Genomic DNA, 18483 nt, shown 5'->3' with positions numbered 1-18483 from the left:
AACATGTGTGTGGTAGGTCATGCTCATCCTATAGAGGTTTTTGTAAGTGGTTACTAGGAAAGTTAATGAAGGAAAGGCTGTGGATGTTGTCCACATGGACTTTGACAAAGTCCCACCTGGATGATTAGCCAGGGAGCTTCTATCGCTCTGGGTTTGTGGAGAGGTAGGAAACTAGATTCAACAGAGAGTAGTGGTGGATGATTGCTTTTCAGACAGGAGGCCTGTGTGTCTCAGGGATCAATGCTGGGACCATTATTTGTCTGTCATCTATATCAATGATCTGGATGATAATGTGGGAAATTGGATCAGCAAGTTTGCCACAGTTGGCATAGCGGTTAGTACAACATTTTTACAAACCAGCATTTGGGACTGAGGTCTGTAAGGAGTTTGTACGTTCTCCCTGTGTCTGCATTGGTTTTCCCCAGGGGCTCTGGTTTCCTCCCACCGTTTAAAGTGTGCTGCAGGTGTCGGTTAACTGGATGTAAATGGGGTGGTAGGGATCCATGGGCCATAATGGCCTGTTACTGTGCTGTGTCTAAATTTAAATTTAAAACTTAAACAAAGATTGGAGGGGTTGTGGACAATGATGAAGGTTTTCAAAGCCTGAAGAAGGATCTGGACCAGCTGGAAAAATGGGCTACAAAATGGCAAATGGCAAGTGTGAGGTGTTGCATTTTGGAAGAACAAACCAAAAAAGGACGTGCACGGTGAATGTGAAGTGTGCAGAAGAACAGAGGGATCTGGGAATACAGATGCATAATTCCCTGAAGGTGGCATCACAGATAGTTAAGGTTGTAAAGAGAGATTTTGGTGCCTTCATAGATCAAAGTATCGAGTACAGGAGTTGGAATGTTGTGGAAAAGTTGTACAAGTCATTGGTGAGGCCAAATTTGGAGTATTGTGTGCAGTTTTAGTCACCCAACTACAGGAAAGATATCAATAAGATTGAAAGTGTTCATAGATTTACTAGGATGTTGCCAGGACTTCAGGGACTGTATTACAGGGCAAGATTAAGCAGGTTAGGGCTTTATTGTCTGGAGCACAGAAGAATGAGGGGTTGATTTGATAGAAGTATTCAAAACTATAATGGATATACTGCAAGCAGACTCTTTGCACTGAGGCTAGGTAAGATATAAACGAGAGGACTTGGGTAAGGGTGAAAGGGGAAAAATTTAAAGGGAACATTCGGAGGAACTTCTTCATGCAGCAAGTGTTGGGAGAGTGGAACAAGCTGCCAGCCGAATTGGAAAATGCAGGCTCAATTTTGACACCTAAGAAAAATATGGTCAGATACATAGATGGGATATGTTCCAGGTGCAGGTGCAGGTCAGTGGGACTAGGCAGAATAGCAGTGAAAGCCCATTGGTAGAGAAGCTCAGCAGGTCAAATGGAGTACTTTATATAGCAACAGTCTCGTCTGAAACGTTTCCCTTTGCGATTATAATGGACCCTGTTTGACCTGCTGAGCTTCTACAGCGTGGTGTTTTTACTTGAACCACAGGGTCTGCAGATGGTAGTGAGCAATATGGATCCTTAGTGCCCGGGGGGGTGGGGGGTGGGGGGGAATGAAGGATCATCCAGGTGTTGTGAAAACAAGTGAGCTAGAAGCAGAGACAGAAACAGTTTCCTATAAATGATCAAAGTTGGTGAACTAATAGGTTGAAGAACTCCTGATGTTTGTCTGATCTAGTACTTCCACAATCTGCACTTAACCTGCATCCAAAACCACATCATTGTCCTTGAAGTGCCTTGGTTCATTGTGGAACTATGAAAGATGCTTTGTTAATCCAAATTCAGACCAGCACAGTGGGCGTAACGAATATTGCAACACCTTTACATTGCCAGCGCTCGGGGCCGGGGTTCAAATCCTGTGCTGTCTTTAAGGAGGTTATACGTGAGGGTTTTACCCGAGGACTCCGGTTTCCTCCCACCATTCGAAATGTACCAGGGGTGTAGATTAATGGGGTGTAAGTTGGGCAGCACGGGCTCATGGGCCGAAACGGCCTGTTACTGTGCTATGTGTCTAAATTTAAATTCAAGTGTTCCCTTTGTCCCAGTGACCTTCTACAATTTGCCAGTTTCCTGAAGATTCAATGAAGGTTGCTCCCTGACCCAAAAGGTCACTTCAGTAAACTTATCAAATTTCAGATTTACCCCATCACCACCCACCCAACCTCCCATTCCCTCAAACTCCCAATAACTCACCTGTCCTTACAAATTTACAACAGAACTGACGTTCCAAATAAGGCAGAGCCAAACATTTTCCTGGTCCGGGGCCAACTGAAAGAAACATGTTTGGCAGTTCACAGAAATATTAAATTGAAACCTCATTGTACTTATGTAGCAACAAGGGTCACACAAGATTTGAGAGTCTTTCACGTTATTGTAAAATATTATTAGTGTAACATCTTTTTAGTGATTTATTTTCAATAAAAATCGATGCAGGCTTTTTGAAGGGAAATTTAAATTTATAACCTTGTTCACAGTCTCCTGATTGTCCTTTAAACTTGTATGAACTGGTGTTCATGGAAATACAACAAGACAGTTCACACACCGCAGAGGAGTGAAACGAGGTCTTGTCTACCTGGTCAGGGAGATCAAAAGAATCAGAATCAGGATTTATCGTCATGAACAAGTCATGAAATTCAGTGTTTTGTGGCAGCGTCACCATGTAAATATTCATATTATAACCATCTTACAACAATAATATATTAAAAAATTAAAATAATAGTGCACGAAAAGTAAGGCCTTGTCTGTAGATCATTGATTATTCAGGAATCTGATGACAGCGGGGAAGAAGCTGTCCTTGTGCCGCTGAGTGCTCGTCTTCAGGCTCCTGTACTTTTTCCCCGATGGTAGCAGAGTGAAGAGGGCATGGCCTGGGTGGTGGGGGTCTTTTACGATAGAGGCTGCTTTTTTTAAAGCACCACCTCTTGTAGATGTCCTTGATGGAGTGAAGTCTGGTGCCTGTGATGTCACAGGTCGAGTTAATAACCCTCTGGAGTTTATTCTTGTCCTGAGAGTTAGTGGCTCAATACCAGGCATTGATGCAACCAGCCAGAATGCTCTCCACAGTACACCAGTAGAAGTTTACGAGAGTCCTCGGTGCAATGCTGAATCTCCTCAGACACCTCTGTCCTGGGTAAACTTGTTCCTCTCACTTTGTTCATTTTAGATTGGTCACAGTGTTTGAGCTACCAAAAGAAAACAGACACACACGCCGAGAGCACTTCAGTTTATACAAATCTTTATTACTAAATCTAAAGCTGAATTCAAACTACAATATGCAAGCCCTTCCCAATTATACTTATCATCGCCTGGACTGGTCCCAACTTCCGAAGCGAGGCAACGACTGCACACTTGTAGTAGGTTGTCTGGGCGCCGGTAGCTTCTCCACCTCCCCCTACTGGGACATTGGTTGGAGTCTAGAAGTTCTTCTTCTTGCTGAGAGATGTTGCCACCTCTCAGAGACTCTCAAACTTCAGCAGTGGGACCATGGTTTATATTACCCAAAAATTGTTTACTCATAGCTTATCTCTTTGAATAAATGATTTAATTATCTTCAAGGTCTCCTGACAGTCTGCGACCAACAAAAGACAACTGCATCCTGGGCCCCAAGGTGGAATTTAGATTATGTCTTCTGATTCAACTGCATCCCTTCTTGCATAAGCTGGTCTAAATCCTCCATTACAACCTCACAAAATATAGCCACTGGCGAGCCTTCTTTGTGATTGCATCAATGTGGAGGCTCCAGGTCAGATCTTTCTGAAGAAATGTGGGGAACCTTTGCTTGATGCTGTGCCCAATATTTGTCCTTCAGACAATTTCACTAAAAAATCAGATCAGGTGATTTATCGTTGTTTTTGAGGGTGCTTTCAATGCCAAATTGACGACTGCTTTTCCTGCATTATTGCAACAAAAAATGGCTCCACGGGCATAACGTACTTCGGAACATCCTGAAGGTGTGAGAAACCGCACACTGATGCAATTCTTTCTGCCTCATGGTTTTGTAGTGGCACGTATCCCCAACTTTAGGCCACTGCATCATTCGTCAGAATTGACAGGCAACACAGTTAGCATAGGGGTTACAGTGCCCGCTCTTTTTATTGCGTCAAACATCATTAGCCGCTGGTGATACTTGGCGCACGCTAGCAATGTGGCCGGGAGCAGGTGGAGAGTCGCTAGCATCAACCTAGACACTACTGGCGTGGGAGGGAGTGGGGCGGGTCTGACGGCGAGCAATGGCCCGTATGGGGCAGGGAAACAGCACCTTGTTTGGGGGAGAAATTGCCCCCCCCCCTTGGTGCTGACTCTGGGATTTCATACATGATGTCCTGGGCTGTGTCCACAACCTTTTGTAGGGCTTTACGCTCAGGAGTATTGGTGTCCCCATACAACACCGTAATGCAGCTGGTCAGCATACTTTCCACCACACCTCTGTAGAAATTTGTCAGGGTTTCTGGTGTCAACAAACCTCCACCAACTCCTGAGGAAGTAGAGACACTGACATACTTTCTTCACGATGCCATTAGTGTGTTGGGTCCAGGAAAGATCCTCCGAGATAGTGACTCCCAAGAAGTTAGATTTTCTCACTCTCTCCACCTCTGATCCCCCACTGATCCCCAGATTGTACACCTCAGGCTTTCCTCACTTAAAATCAACAATCAGCTCCTTGGTTTTGGTGACATTGAGTGCGAGGTTGTTGCTGGTGCACCGTTTGACCAAGTTTTCAATCTCCCTCCTCTATGCTGGCTCATCCCCTTCCACTACTGTGGATTCAGTGCAGTCATTACAACAGCATTTAAGGTTGAAAGTTCTGTCCACCTGAATGAAAGGCATGCAAGGATTAAGGAGATGTTATTTAGGATAATTGCAGTGTGTTACTTATAATCACAACCTTTGCATAAAATCGAACTTGTGCCAGGAGAAACAATCCAGACTCCTTTTCAACAGCCTGGTCTCATGCGATGGACATTTGATCTGCCAGCTGTAGCTTGCTGTGATGTGTTTCAAGTGTTGGCTACTTGTGACCATCGTGTACAAATGTTCAGGCATTGTTTTCTGCTCGTCACCCTGTAGCGTGCCACAGCCCTGGAAAATAATGGAAAGGATAAATATTTTGGAAAGTCATGACACCAAAAGCATTCGTGTCAGTAAGGGGGAGAGAGGAAACAAAAAAAAAACATATCTTCTTTGAAGTGAAAGTCTGCAGAAGCTGAAGTGTAGTTAAAAGCACAGAAACCCTTGAGGAACTCAGCAGGTCTCGCAGCATCCAGGGGTCGCAAAGACGACGTTTTGGGCCAGAGCCCTTCTTCCAAGGTTTCCTCGTACATGGAGAAAGGACTCAGGCCCGAAACGTTGGTTATGTACCTTTGTGTGACTCGCTGAGTTCCTCTAACATTTTTTTTTATGAGTCTTGTTGAAATATCTGAGCCCATTGCAAAGTTAATCAGGAAGAGTCACAACCAGTGTTTACACAAACACAACTGGGAGACTTATCCTGCTGCTGTATTATTCGGCATAATACTGTGGTATTTCTTTCTTCTACTTTAAAGGTTTTAAGTTCAGGGTCCAACACTAGTCGGCCAGCCCTGCTACCGTTTATCCATGGTCTCCAGAGTCGGCGTCAGAAGAGATCTAATCTGGGGGTGGGGCACAAACTGCTGTACGATAACTCACTCAGCAGAGGGGCGGAGAGCGGGTACCATGGACCTCCTCCATCCACCGCACCGTCACACTTCCCCCTCCCCTTTCACGCGTGCTTATACCATGTGGGGATGAAACTGTGTGGTTCGTTTTGTTGACACCCCCCAACGGTGTCACCCGGTGCAGTCCTCAACCCCCAGTGACGGTGGTGCTGCAGGTGGATAGGGAGCTGGCATGGCCCAAAAATGCCCCCCCCCCCCACCATGACACCGACCCTAATGGTCATAATGCCCTGGTGAAACCTTTCCCTGTGTCCGTCACTGACGGCACCAAGATCAGCAGAGAAGGAGTCTGAGTGTGAATGCAGAAAATGCATTTTCAGTGATGTGATGCACTTTGTGGTTCTGTCTGCTTAACATAGACTTAAAATATGGCAGGAAATCACAAAATAGGAAATATTTTTAAAAAGTCATGTGATAGGAACATTTTAAGGTGATTGTCATGATCAGCAGCCCAAAATCCATAAAATATACTGTTGCGAACCCAGAGGACCCCAAAACCCAGCAGCAATAGAAATCCACCAAGACAAATGATTACTTAAACAAAAGTTGTTTTTAATAATCTTTAAACATGAAAACAGAATCAAACTTTAACTTATCACTATTAACTTACTTAACTTACCTTAACCCCCTTCTAATTCTAAGCGCATGTGTATGTAATGTGTGTGTAAGTTCAGAAAAGTTTTTTGGTTCACAGTCCAATCTCACTTCTCATTCCTCCAAGTTCACTGGTTGCAGGAAATTCTTATACTGTGCACAGAATTTAACGTTTATAAAATTCACCAGGCTTTGGTGCTTGAAAGGTAAATGGTTACAACTCAGGGAGGTTCTTGTCAGTTTTCAGAGAGAGATTTGTGGTTCCAGGACATCCACAACTGATTCCTTTTTAATTAACCACTCCAGTGTCTTGCTGACGAAACTTTCCCCCTTCAGGGTTCTCCATATGATAACCTCTTTCTTTCAGGTCACCATAGAGTTCCTTTTTGTTTCCCTTATTCCAAGTGAAACATTATACAGCCAGTCCGCTCCTCTTGCATGAACCACAAGGGCTTTGACCAGGCCGTCTTCCAAATGGGGCTTTCCACAAGCTTTCCAGCTTGTCCTGTTCCAGACCCAGCTGTTGTTGCTGGCTGTAACACTGTACAAGTGATCTGTGTGTGTGTGTCTCTCTCCCTCTCTCTCTGAGAGAAAGGCTGTTTCTCTCTCTCCTTGCAAAACCACATGACCCTCTTAGAACACTGTTCTCTTCCAGACAGAAGGCAGCTCTGACAAGCTCTTTCATCTGTTGCCTTTTTGTAAACAACAATCCATTAGTGAAGTCTCTTGGGCACTCTCCAAAGCTCTTGCAAAGGCTGTGGGGCCGATATGTCAAGCATTAGCAGAGCTCCAGTATTTCAAATAAGATTTGTTTAAAAGTGTTTGTATGTGACCTACTCTAACAAACCTTTCCCAATTTATCTCCCAAAAACATATCTATATACTCTGTCACAGTACCCAAAAGTGTTCAGGAAGCAGAAACTTCATTGTCCAGAGTTATTGGCTACACTGAATAATTTGATAAAGGAAACAATTACTCATGGCTTTGCTTCCCCAAATATACAAAGTTATTTAACCATAGTGGGAATTGTAAATCATGATTATTGTTGAGTTTTACACCTTTCTTACTTTTCTACTGTGATGGGGTATATTATATATAAATATATTTTTAAAAGAGATAGATTGTGGGGGATTTGGTGAAGGTCACTTCACAAACAGATACTTACACTTCACATCTCATTTAAAATGCAAGAGCTTGGCAGAAGCCGGTCATGCAGGCACTAGGTGAACTGTGGAGAGCATTCTGGCTGGTTGCATCGCTGCCTGGAGGCGCCAACTCTCAGGACAAGAATGAACTCCAGAGGGTTGTTAAATCGACCTGTGACATCACAGGCACCCGACTTCACTCTGTCGAGGACACCTACATGAGGTGGTGTCTTAAAAAAGCAGCCTCTATCCTCAAAGACCCCCACCACCCAGTCCATGCCCTCTTCATTCTGTTACCATTGGTGGAAAGGTCCAGGAGCCTAAAGACGGGCACTCAGCGGCACAAGGACGGCTTCTTCCCCACTGCCATCAGATTCCTGAATGATAAATGAACCACAGACACGGCCTGACTTTTTGTGCCCTGCTATTATTATTTTTTATAGTGTTGTAAGACGGTTATAATCTGAATGTTTGCACTAAGGTGCTGCTACAAAACATCATGACTTGTTCATGGCAATAAATCCTGACTCTGATTCTGATACTTTATATAGAATGCAATACCTTGTCTATCTCCTCCATCCCATCATATCTTTATCAGCTGCCCATAATTAATTATTTGATCTGCATCAACGTAACTCTGAGCCTGGTTCCCATTGATTGGTACCAGCTTCAACTGAACTTGCTCATTTTTGTACCTTCAGACTGACGTGATGCAGCAGAGCGTGTACGACTTCATCCACGTCGACGATCGACAGGAGTTCCAGAGCCAGATGCACTGGGCCATGAACCCTCCGCAGCAGGCATCAGGCCAGGATCCTCTCAGTCAAGGAGCGAATGGTGAGCATGTTCACATCACGTCCTTTCCCAGTCCCTTAACTCCCCTCCCAACCCAGCGTACAAGCAAATCCCCCAGTATCCAGCACCTATGGGGATTTTCCAGAATTTTCCAGTTGCTTGAGATTGGGTGTTTTGTGATTGGAGAGCGTACCTGTTTGTAACCGTGTAAGAATACACCCTTCTCATTGTAGTAACTGTAGTACACCATTGTGGGGCGTATGTATATGTGTGTATGTGTATGAACAGTCTCCAGAGATGGTGGAAGGCATCAGTATGTAAAGTCTCCTTTGATATTTGAATCTTGCATCTTTAAGTTATTTAAGAAGCCTCCCAAGTAACACAGAGACATAACGGTGCCAATTTCAACTTCTGTATTTTTTTACTTATTTATTTTCCGTGACTTTTTTTTTGCTGGTTGCTTGAGGCTACCAGTTGTTTGAATTCTGGATAATGGGGGGTCATGCACAGTAAATAACATGAGAGGCTGAGACGGTGTCACTGACCCACAGACCTTTATTCAAAATGGACAAGAGCCTCGTCCTGTGCCGTGACCCGGGCATTCTGGGAAAGTGTCAGGGTGATGGAGGCTTTATACAAGGTCAAAAGAGGGAGGGACCATGGGTACAGTCACAGGATGGGGCGGAGCCAGGTAATCAGGCAATTCACCACAGGAGATTTAACTGTACAAGAAATGTCCCCTTAGATTTTACAGTCACCAATTTACGATGGTACCTCTCACATTTTCATACCACGTGTCTTGGCAAGCGTATGGAATTTGAGATTATTTCAGCTGATGTTATGAGTCCACACAAAGAGTAGAATGACATGAAGTATTGGACAGCTCCAGCATGAGGTCCCTCATCTGTGAACTCATTGGATGTGAGGAGTCATCTTGAAGCTGGATTCCCTCCTAATATTCACTTACAATGAGTTTTAATGGAAAGACATGCAGTGTGCTACAGGTTCCCTCTTACCTATTTTGCACTCTCATAGTTAAAATATCATCCAATAGTAGGTTTGTATTATAACGGTCACTGTTCAAGATTGGCACAAAGAATTAGTTGGCATATTACACACGGATTAAATATCGTGCTGAGTTTTTGAAGAGCAGAGGATGTGCAAAGGTACAAGGACAGAAGAAATAGGGGAAGGCCAACCAGCCCATCCAGCGTGCTCCACCATTCAATTAGATCTGATGACAGGCTCATCTCCACCTACCTGCCTTTTCCCCATATCCCTTTTACTTTGTAAAAGTCTACCCAACCTGGTCGTAAATATATTTCCTGAGGTCGCCACTTCAATGGGCAGCAAATTCCACAACCCTCTGGAAGAAGCAGCTGATATCAACCACAATTTAAATTTAGACAGTGTAGCACGATCAATAAGCACAAGCAGACATGAAGCACATGGTCAAAGGCTTTAATGTCTAGCACACAACTATATGCTTCTGGCCCAGATCTAAGGCTGATATTGAGGGAGGAGATTAGGGACACTCAGCCTTCATTGGGAAACTATGGGGAGGAGTTACCAGGTTAGAGGCGGGCCAGCCTGAACCATCCAGTGAGGTTCTCACCTTTACTGTGTTCCACCACAGACGTACAGCTCAGTAACAGGCCCCTTCAGCCCAAGAGCCCACGCCACCCAATTTACACCCCATTGACCTACAGCCCCGGTAGGTTTTGAATAGTGGGTGGAAACTGGAGCCCCCGGGAAAAAACCCACGCAGGCACAGGAAGAATATACAAACTCCTTACAAACAGCATTGGATTCGAACCCCGGTCCCGATCGCTGGCGCTGTGACAGCATGGCACTAACCATTATGCCAACTGTCCTGACCTAGATTTCTTTGGAGCTCTCAAATGGGACTTAAGAGATAAATTGTGAGTTAGCTTGTCTCAGTTGATCTCAACCCTAGATCAGAGGATGATATGTTCAAACTCCATTTCAGGACGAGCCCAAGATCTAAGCATTACAAGAGAACAGGTTCGTCTGAGGCCCCATCCTTCCTACAGGGTATTAAACTGGTGTCACAGCCATCCATAAAAAATCTGGATTTTCAAGGTCCTGCAAATCTGTTTGAAGAGGGCAGATGGAATTGTTCCTCCATCTCAGCCAAAATTCCTCCATTGAGCTGCACCCCTTCGATCAGTGGTTTTTAAACTGCCCCCTAAATGCACATTCCACCTTAAACAATCCCTAGTGCTCTGTAAGGGTTTGCTTAAGGTGGGATGTGGGTGGAAAGAGAATCATACCTTATTGATTCGTTATGTGCACCGTTTCCTAACTCCAAAGAAAATGGGCCAGTGACAATTTTTCTCAAGCAAAATATTTCAGTAACAATTGGGTCTAGAGCAGTGGTTCTCAACCTTCCCTTCCCACATCCCACTTTAAGCAATCCCTTACTAATCACAGAGCACCGATGGCATAGGGAATAGTTTAGGTGGGATATGAGTTTAGGGGAGCAGTTTGAAAACCACTGACTTAGATGAACTGCATTTATCGCAAGCAAAATAGCTCTTGTGCTCATTTACCAATCAATTACAATTCATTTGACATAAAGCAATTTGGGAAGCTCTGAACTGTTTAATAAAGCAGTGTGTGAAACTACTCAAAACGAGCTGACAACTCTTGTTGTCTTCGTTGCTTCATCAATTGAAATAACAAAAACAAGGTGAGAGGAAGGAGATTTAAAGAGGATCGTTTTACACGGAGCGGTTAACATTTGCCATCTGCTGCGGGAGGAGGTGTTGGAATCAGATACAACGTCTTTATTTACTACGAGTGGCACAGTTAGCGCAACAGTTAGCATAACACTGTTACAGTTCGAGCAATTCAGGACTAAATCTGGCACCGTCTGTTAGGAGTTTGCATCTTCTCCCCACGTGGATTTCCTCTGGGAGGTTCAATTTCCCCCACCCCTCCCCACCTCCAAAACCGTATGGGGTTGGAAAGTAATTAGTCTGCAATGGCCATAATCTACTGCCTTGTATCATTGAATTGGATATGGTCTTAATGCAGGAAAATTGAGTTAGATGGGCAAAAGCATGTGGTGGGCCAAAGTGACCATTTTGCTGCCGGACAACTCTATGAACTTTTGGTGCAAGGTGTGTGAAAATGTTATTTCCAATTTCAGATGAGCATCTGGCTTCTATCAAAGTTTGTGACCCAAAGGTTCTGCCACCAGAATTTTCTCCATTCCTGAACCGTTGCTTTGTCATCCGCATGCGTTGCTTACTGGACAGCACATCAGGATTCCTGGTAGGTGAATCGTTGAGGAAGAACTACCCACTAAATGTAACAGTGCCTTCCCTCTGTCGCCATAGCCAGCAGCAGAATTAATTCAGGTATGTGCGCTTAATATCCATTCGGATAATGTCCGACCTCGTACATGTCCATCATCCGTAAGGTTTTTCCATAAGGTTCAGAAATCCTGATCAGAGAATGAGATGTAGCGGACATAACCGGACATACACAACAACTTCCCGCATGCAAGACGTGCATCTCATGTCTTTTGTACACAAAGGCTTATGTATGTAGGTTCTGTATTATGCTTTCTATCTACCCTGGCTCCCAAGCGCAGCAAGACCAGTACTAGAGATAGCAGCAGCAAGAGGCATAGGAGAAGTTTCAACTTGGACATGAAACAAAAGGTTATTAAAGAGCACAAGAGTGGAAAATCAGTGAACGTTCGTGACTTAGGTGCGTCGCACATGACCATCACAACAAACCTCAAAATCAAAGGAAAAATCCTCCAGGCTGTTAAGTTGGCTCCACTGAAAGCTACAAGGCTAACGAAAATGCGAGAGGGCCCTGTGTCAGATATGGAGAAATCGCTAATGACGTGGATTGAGGACCAAACGCAACAGCATTGACGATCACTGCTAAAGCACGAGGCTTGTTCCATATACTTAAAGATAAAGCAGGACCCATGGGGGTGGCTGGGGTGGGGGGGGGGAGACCTTGGCCATGCTAATGAGATGAGCAGAAGTATTTTGAAGGATCTCTCCACAAAAAGTATTAAAAAAGATGGTTTAAAAGCTCAAACACCTGAATTGTATCGTCAAAAATTGATAAAGCAAGAGCTAAATGACTGAGGCAACTGAGAACAAAAACTGAAGAAGTGACAGCTCAGCCAAGAACATCGAGTAAAAGCCTGATGTGGAGGGATTCAGTCATGGCCTTGGGTCCAGCTGAACCCAGCAGAGCTGGGGAGTCGGCCCAAGATCTACCCACCATCCTGAACACGATGGAAACTTTATGCAGTTGTTTTACGAGTGTGGAATCAGCGATGAGAAATATCAGAGAAGGTCACAGAAATCAAAGAAATTGTGAAAGACTTAAATGAATGAATGACTTATTCAGAGGCTGAACTGGTCAAAGCAAAAGACAGGATAAAGGCACTGGAAGAAAAGCAAAACTATGGGACGCAGAATAAAAGGGCTGATGGACAAAATGGATCATATGGAAAATTTCAGCAAATTTAACAACATAAGAATCATTGGACCAAGGGAAAAGACGCAGTGAGTTTCTTTGAAACACAGATCCCACAAATGCTGGGACAAAGCAAGTTAAATGCAAAGCTGCAAATTGAAAGACCTCACCAGACCTTCAGACCCAGAAAAATTGGCAAACAGTCACCACGATCAGTCCTGATAAGACTTTTAATTTACTGGATGAGAGATGTGATCTTGGGAGCTGCATATGAATATTCAAAAAATAATAATGGTGGACGATGCAAAAGTAATCTTTTTCCAGGTGTTCAGCCTTGCCTTGGCCAAATAAAGAAAGGAATTTGATGAGGTAGAGATAACTGTGATCTAAAAACTTTAAATATTCAATGATTTACCCAGCAACGCTGAGGGTGGATGTCTCAGAAGGTAATCAATGAATTTCGAAGAATTAACAAGAAGTGGAAGAATTTTTAAGAAAGTTATGAAAAGATTAAAGTCATCAGCTGAAAGGACTGAAAAGACCATTTCAAAACAGGGCGTATCTTTTTATTTACACTAATAGTACTGAGCTGTCTTGTTTTCACTATTAAAAGGAAAAAAACATTGGTTTATATGGAAAGCTCTGAAAAGACAAAGGTGGTAAGGAAAATAGCAAGGTGGGAACTCCAACTAGGGGATGGGGGGGGTGAAGAGATGGCACTGGGAGAGGAGCGATTTTAAAAGATGGTGCCAAAGGGAGGGTTTTTCTTCTTTGGAAGAATCCGAGGGCTTTTTTCGTGGGCTTTTTTCACGGGCTTCCGAGTACTATTGTCAACGTCACTGTCAGAGCTAGGGATGTGTGTTTCTTAAAGGGGAAATGCATGTGTTTGAAATGCCTTTTAATAGGGAAATTTTACAACAGTATTTAGAAAATTGGGAAGATACTATTATATAATATTTGTGTGGTCTTGGCACACTTAAAGAAATTAAAAGTGGATATAATCTTTTTGCAGGAAACACATCTTACCAAATTGGAACATGATAAATTAAAAAGAGGATGGGTGGGACAAATAATATTGTCTTCCTTTGGTTCAAAAGCAAGAGGGGTGGTGATTCACTGGTGATTCTAATTAATAAAAATACACCAGTGTTAATAGAAGATAGCTCGATTGATCAAGGTGTGTAATGGCACACTGTAAAATATATGAGGCAGCATGGATATTTATGAATATTTATTTCTTCATCCATAAGGAGGCGAAATCAATGCCAGTCTTTAAGTCTTTTAAAGACAGGGTTACAGTGATGTTAGGAGGCAATTGCTGGCTACAAGTTAAAGCTGTTTCTTATTTGGCATAGAAAAAACTCCAAGGTTTGCAAGAACATTTACAAGCAGACCTTCCCGGCTTATGACAGGAGCAATAAAGTACTGGATGACTGTTTCAGGGTGCCTTTCTCGATTGCTGTGCCAGTGAAGTGGAGAGGTGCTGCTTGGAAGAAATCGCACCTTTCACAGTTTGCAGACAATGCTCCAGGACATCCCCCTTTCTTTGGTGGCCTCCACCCCAACATAAAAATGGTGCTCCTCCCACCAAACACCACCTCTTTAATCCAGCCAATGGACCATGGGATTATTGCAGCATTCAAGGCTGACTACCTTTTTTTTTATTTTTTTTTTATTTTTCACACTATGAACCATACTGACCAAAATACACACAAATATTTCCCTCTTGAGTATACACAGTGTCATTTTCTCCCCTTTTTCCCCCCTCCCCACTCACTCAACGTTCAACATATATAATAGATTAAACCCATTAAACAATGCCATCACACAATGAAAATAAACAAGAAAATTATGTCATCTACTTTTACACACTGGGTCAGTTCATTTCGTCTTCTTCTCCTTCTGTCATTTTAGGCAGTGGAGGTCCGCGGTAGGACTTCTCTGTGGTGTTCCATGTACGGTTCCCAAATTTGTTCGAATACTGTGATGTTATTTCTTAAATTTTATGTTATTTTTTCCAATGGAATACATTTATTCATTTCTATGTACCATTGCTGTATTCTCAGGTTGTCTTCTAATTCCAGGTTGACATAATACATTTTTTTGCTACAGCTAAGGCTATCATAATAAATCTTTTTTGTGCTCCATCCAAATCGAGTCCAAGTTCTTTACTTCTTACATCACTTAGAAGAAAGATCTCTGGATTTTTTGGTTTGTTGCTTTTTGTGATTTTATTTAATACCTGGTTTAGATCTTCCCAAAACTTGTCCACTTTCTCACATGCCCAAATTGCACGTACTGTTGTTCCCGTTTCCTTCTACCTGAGGAGGACCTCTGCTCAGGCAGTTGCTGCAACTGGTAACACTAACAAGACACTGATGCCGTTCTGGAAGAATGACAACATTTCCCACTGCATAAAGAACCGTGCTTAGGCCTGGGATGGTGTGATCAAAGAGTGCATGAATGACATGGGGGAGAAAAATCCTGAAGTGGTATGCGCATGACTTTAAAGGATTTGAAAATGATGATGAGATTGGAAGGATTAACAGAGCTGCTGTTGACATGGTAAACAACAACCTGAACTGAGATGTAGATGATGAGGATATTGAAGAGCTGCTAGAGGTGGTTCCTGAGAAACTAACAAATGAAGAGTTGCTGGAACTAGAGTAAGAGTGAATCACTGAAGAAGAGGCCAGGGAAAAGGAAACTGCAGAAGGAGAAGAAGAGGTTCACTGTTATGGGGTTTGTCACATTCTCTGCAGACCTTAACAGCTTACTGAAGAGGTGGAGCCAAACACTGACTGCTTCTCACTGACAGAGAGGAAGGCTCAGGCAGTGTTTGCTACATATAGAGATATTAATGAAGAAAAGAAAAAGCAAAGTAGGCCAACAACCCTGGACACATTCCAGAAGAACCCATCACCTCCCCAGTAAGAGCCGCAGCCAGATCCTTCAGGCATTATGGACTGAGCGTTCATCGATGGAGGCTACTCGACCTGAACCTCTTCCAGTGGAAAACTGTGAGGATGTTGAGAACAGTGACTTGGATGGTCCTAATCCTCTTTGTTAAATTGTGTGTGATAAAGGCTAATAAAGTATTTTACATAAAAGTTTAAAAAGTGAAAAAAATTAAACAGTTCAATATCCCAGAGAGCTCTGCTAAGTATGTACAGTAAAATGGTGTTCATACAACGTCCACGTCGCATAATAGCCATTTTCACAGAACATATTATGGACGTTAAGCTGCGCATACCCTGTACTCAGAGGGCAGTTTTTTCACCTGTCCAACGTGATATTCATGTCTCTTAAGATACACTGATTTATGGTTTGTGGTTGATTGGGGGGGGGGGGGGGAAATTGGCTTGATTAAAAGTGCATCCTTCTCAATAGTTTCTGTGGTGTATTCCAACTTAAAGTCACCAGACTTTTATTTAAACAAGGAACAACTGCTGACTCCAATACCATTAGTGGCAATGTAATGTTGAAGGGCATTGTATCTGTCCCACATAGATACCGATCATTCAATATACAAAAGCCTTGTTCATCTTCCCAACATGACAGCATTCCTTTCCCCAATTAACTTCCCCTTAAACATACAGTAAAATCCCCTATATCCGAAATTCAAGCAACCGGCTAAACAAAAATCGAGGAAATCATTTTTATTTTAATAAATAAGAGCTTAAATTTGTAAAAGTAAAGATTCTCCAAAGCAACACCCAACAACCCCTTGGGACCAAAAGTTCAGCCAGCAGAGCGCCCCAATCCTACCCCGCCCGCAGCAGCTGTTTGAATGAAGTTGCATTTGAATAAAAATGGCGGCGCCCGGGATGAAGAGCCAGCTGATGCCGCTCAACACTGGGGCCACTCTCCCAAAGTGTCTCCCTATCCCCACCTGGTACAAGTCTTTATCTTTATTCGTCTTAGGTATATTAGTAAGGATTAACCTGCAAACTTGGTGGGGGAAGGAGAGTTAATTATGATGGTGGCATGGTTAGTGTACCATTTAACGCAACGCTATTACAGTGCCATCAACCATGGTTCGAATTTAAATTTAAATTTTGAAAGTCATGCGAATGACCTGATTAAAGTGAAATTTACATTATCAAGGGCTACAATACTGATTTTTTTTTTCAAATTACTTTACATTTTGTTCTGCTTTTTGCCTTTTAAACTGCTTATTCTTAATGCAGGTGGATTAGTTAGGGATGGTAAGAGGGTGTCTCAGGCAACATCCACGATCCCCATCGGTGCCAGATACCAGAAATTTTACTCTACTGAAGCTGGTTGCCTCAGGTAGTCAATGTGGCCTGAGGATCTACATTGTAACCTGGCAGAGCGGTACTCTTGTGGGGATAAGGTGGCAGCATGTAACACTTCCTCAGTACACTTTAGTTTAACAGAACTGGCAATTTTCCTAACTGGGCCTCTTGGGACTTCTGATATTGATCTCAAAATTTTAACCACTTTTTCTCCAAAATTATTCTTCCCTTTACCCCCTTGGATCTTGCCCTCCTCACAATCTCTGGTTCCCCAGGTGGTTGACGGGTTCTGGAGTCTGCATGGCTGCAGAGGCTGCGGGAACGCTGGAGGCGAGTCCACAGACACTCGGTCACTCCAAAGTTGCCTCTCCTTCTCCTGTTGTTAGGGGCTCTGGGCAATGCATATGGTGGCACATGGCCTCGTAGTAGCTGAAAGTTGAAGTATGTCGTGCATTCTGCATTTTTCACCCGTTACTGAGCGACAATAAAAGGAACCTTTGAACTTTCCTCTGACCTCAACTTCACTCATCAATCCCCTCTCCCTCCTGCGCAGCTCTTGTCGTTCATCAATTGTTCAATCAATTATGGATGATCTGTGCCTTATTTCTTTCTGCCAGATTATAATTCCACTGTTATGAGCCCAGAGGACCCCAAAACCCAGCAACAATAGATATTCACCAAGACAAATGATTACTTAAACAAAAGTTGTTTTTAATTATCTTTAAACATGAAAACAGGATTACACTTTAACTTATCACTATTAACTTAACTAACCTAACTTAACTCCCTTCTAATTCTAAGCGCATGTGTGTGTGTAAATTTAGAAAAGTTATTTGGTTCACAGTCCATTCTCACTTCTCATTCCTCCAAGTTCACTGGTGGCAGGAAATTCTTATACTGTGCACAGAATTTAACATGTATAAAGTTCACCAGGCTTTGGTGCTTGAAAAGTAAATGGTTATCACTCAGGAAGGTTCTTGTTGGTTTTCAGAGAGAGATTTGTTGTTCCAGGATGTCCACAATTTATTCCTTTTTAATCAGCCATTTCAGTGACTTGCTGATGCAACTTGCCACTTCAGGGTTCTCCAGATGATAACCTCTTTCTTTCAGGTCACCACAAGTGTATTTTTGTTTCTCTTATTCCAAGTGAAACATTAGACAGCCAGTCCTCTCCTCTTGCATGAACCACAAGGGCTTTAACCAGACCATTTTCCAAATGGGGCTTTCCATAAGTTTGCCAGCTCGACCTGTTCCAGTCCTAGCTGCTTCTGCTGGCTATAACACTGTACAATTGATCTCTCTCTCGCTCCCTCTTTCTCTCTCTCTCACAGAGAGAAAAGCTTGTTTGACACTCTCTGCTTGCAGAACCACATGATCCTCCTAGAACAACAAGCTCTCTTCCAGACAATCTGCAGCTCCAGCAAGATCTTTCATCTGTTGCCTTTTGTAAACTACAACCCATTAGTGAAGTCTCTTGAGCACTCTTCAAAGTTCTTTCAAATGCTCTG

The 18483-nt window shown here is 43.1% G+C and overlaps 1 protein-coding gene across 1 annotated transcript in view; it reads left to right on the top strand.

The window, feature by feature from the left end:
• The window catches only part of LOC138747333 (aryl hydrocarbon receptor repressor-like), a 314193-nt gene that overhangs the window by 270730 nt on the left and 24980 nt on the right, over positions 1-18483 (top strand). Inside the window, exons 6-7 of the mRNA XM_069906446.1 lie at positions 8150-8285; positions 11419-11543. Coding sequence (XP_069762547.1) covers positions 8150-8285; positions 11419-11543 — 261 coding nt within the window. The remainder of the gene's footprint in view (positions 1-8149; positions 8286-11418; positions 11544-18483) is intronic.

The sequence above is a fragment of the Narcine bancroftii genome, chromosome 1, assembly GCF_036971445.1.
Source record: "Narcine bancroftii isolate sNarBan1 chromosome 1, sNarBan1.hap1, whole genome shotgun sequence".
NCBI classification, from domain to species: domain Eukaryota; kingdom Metazoa; phylum Chordata; class Chondrichthyes; order Torpediniformes; family Narcinidae; genus Narcine; species Narcine bancroftii.
This window is presented reverse-complemented; position numbering and strand designations above follow the sequence as displayed.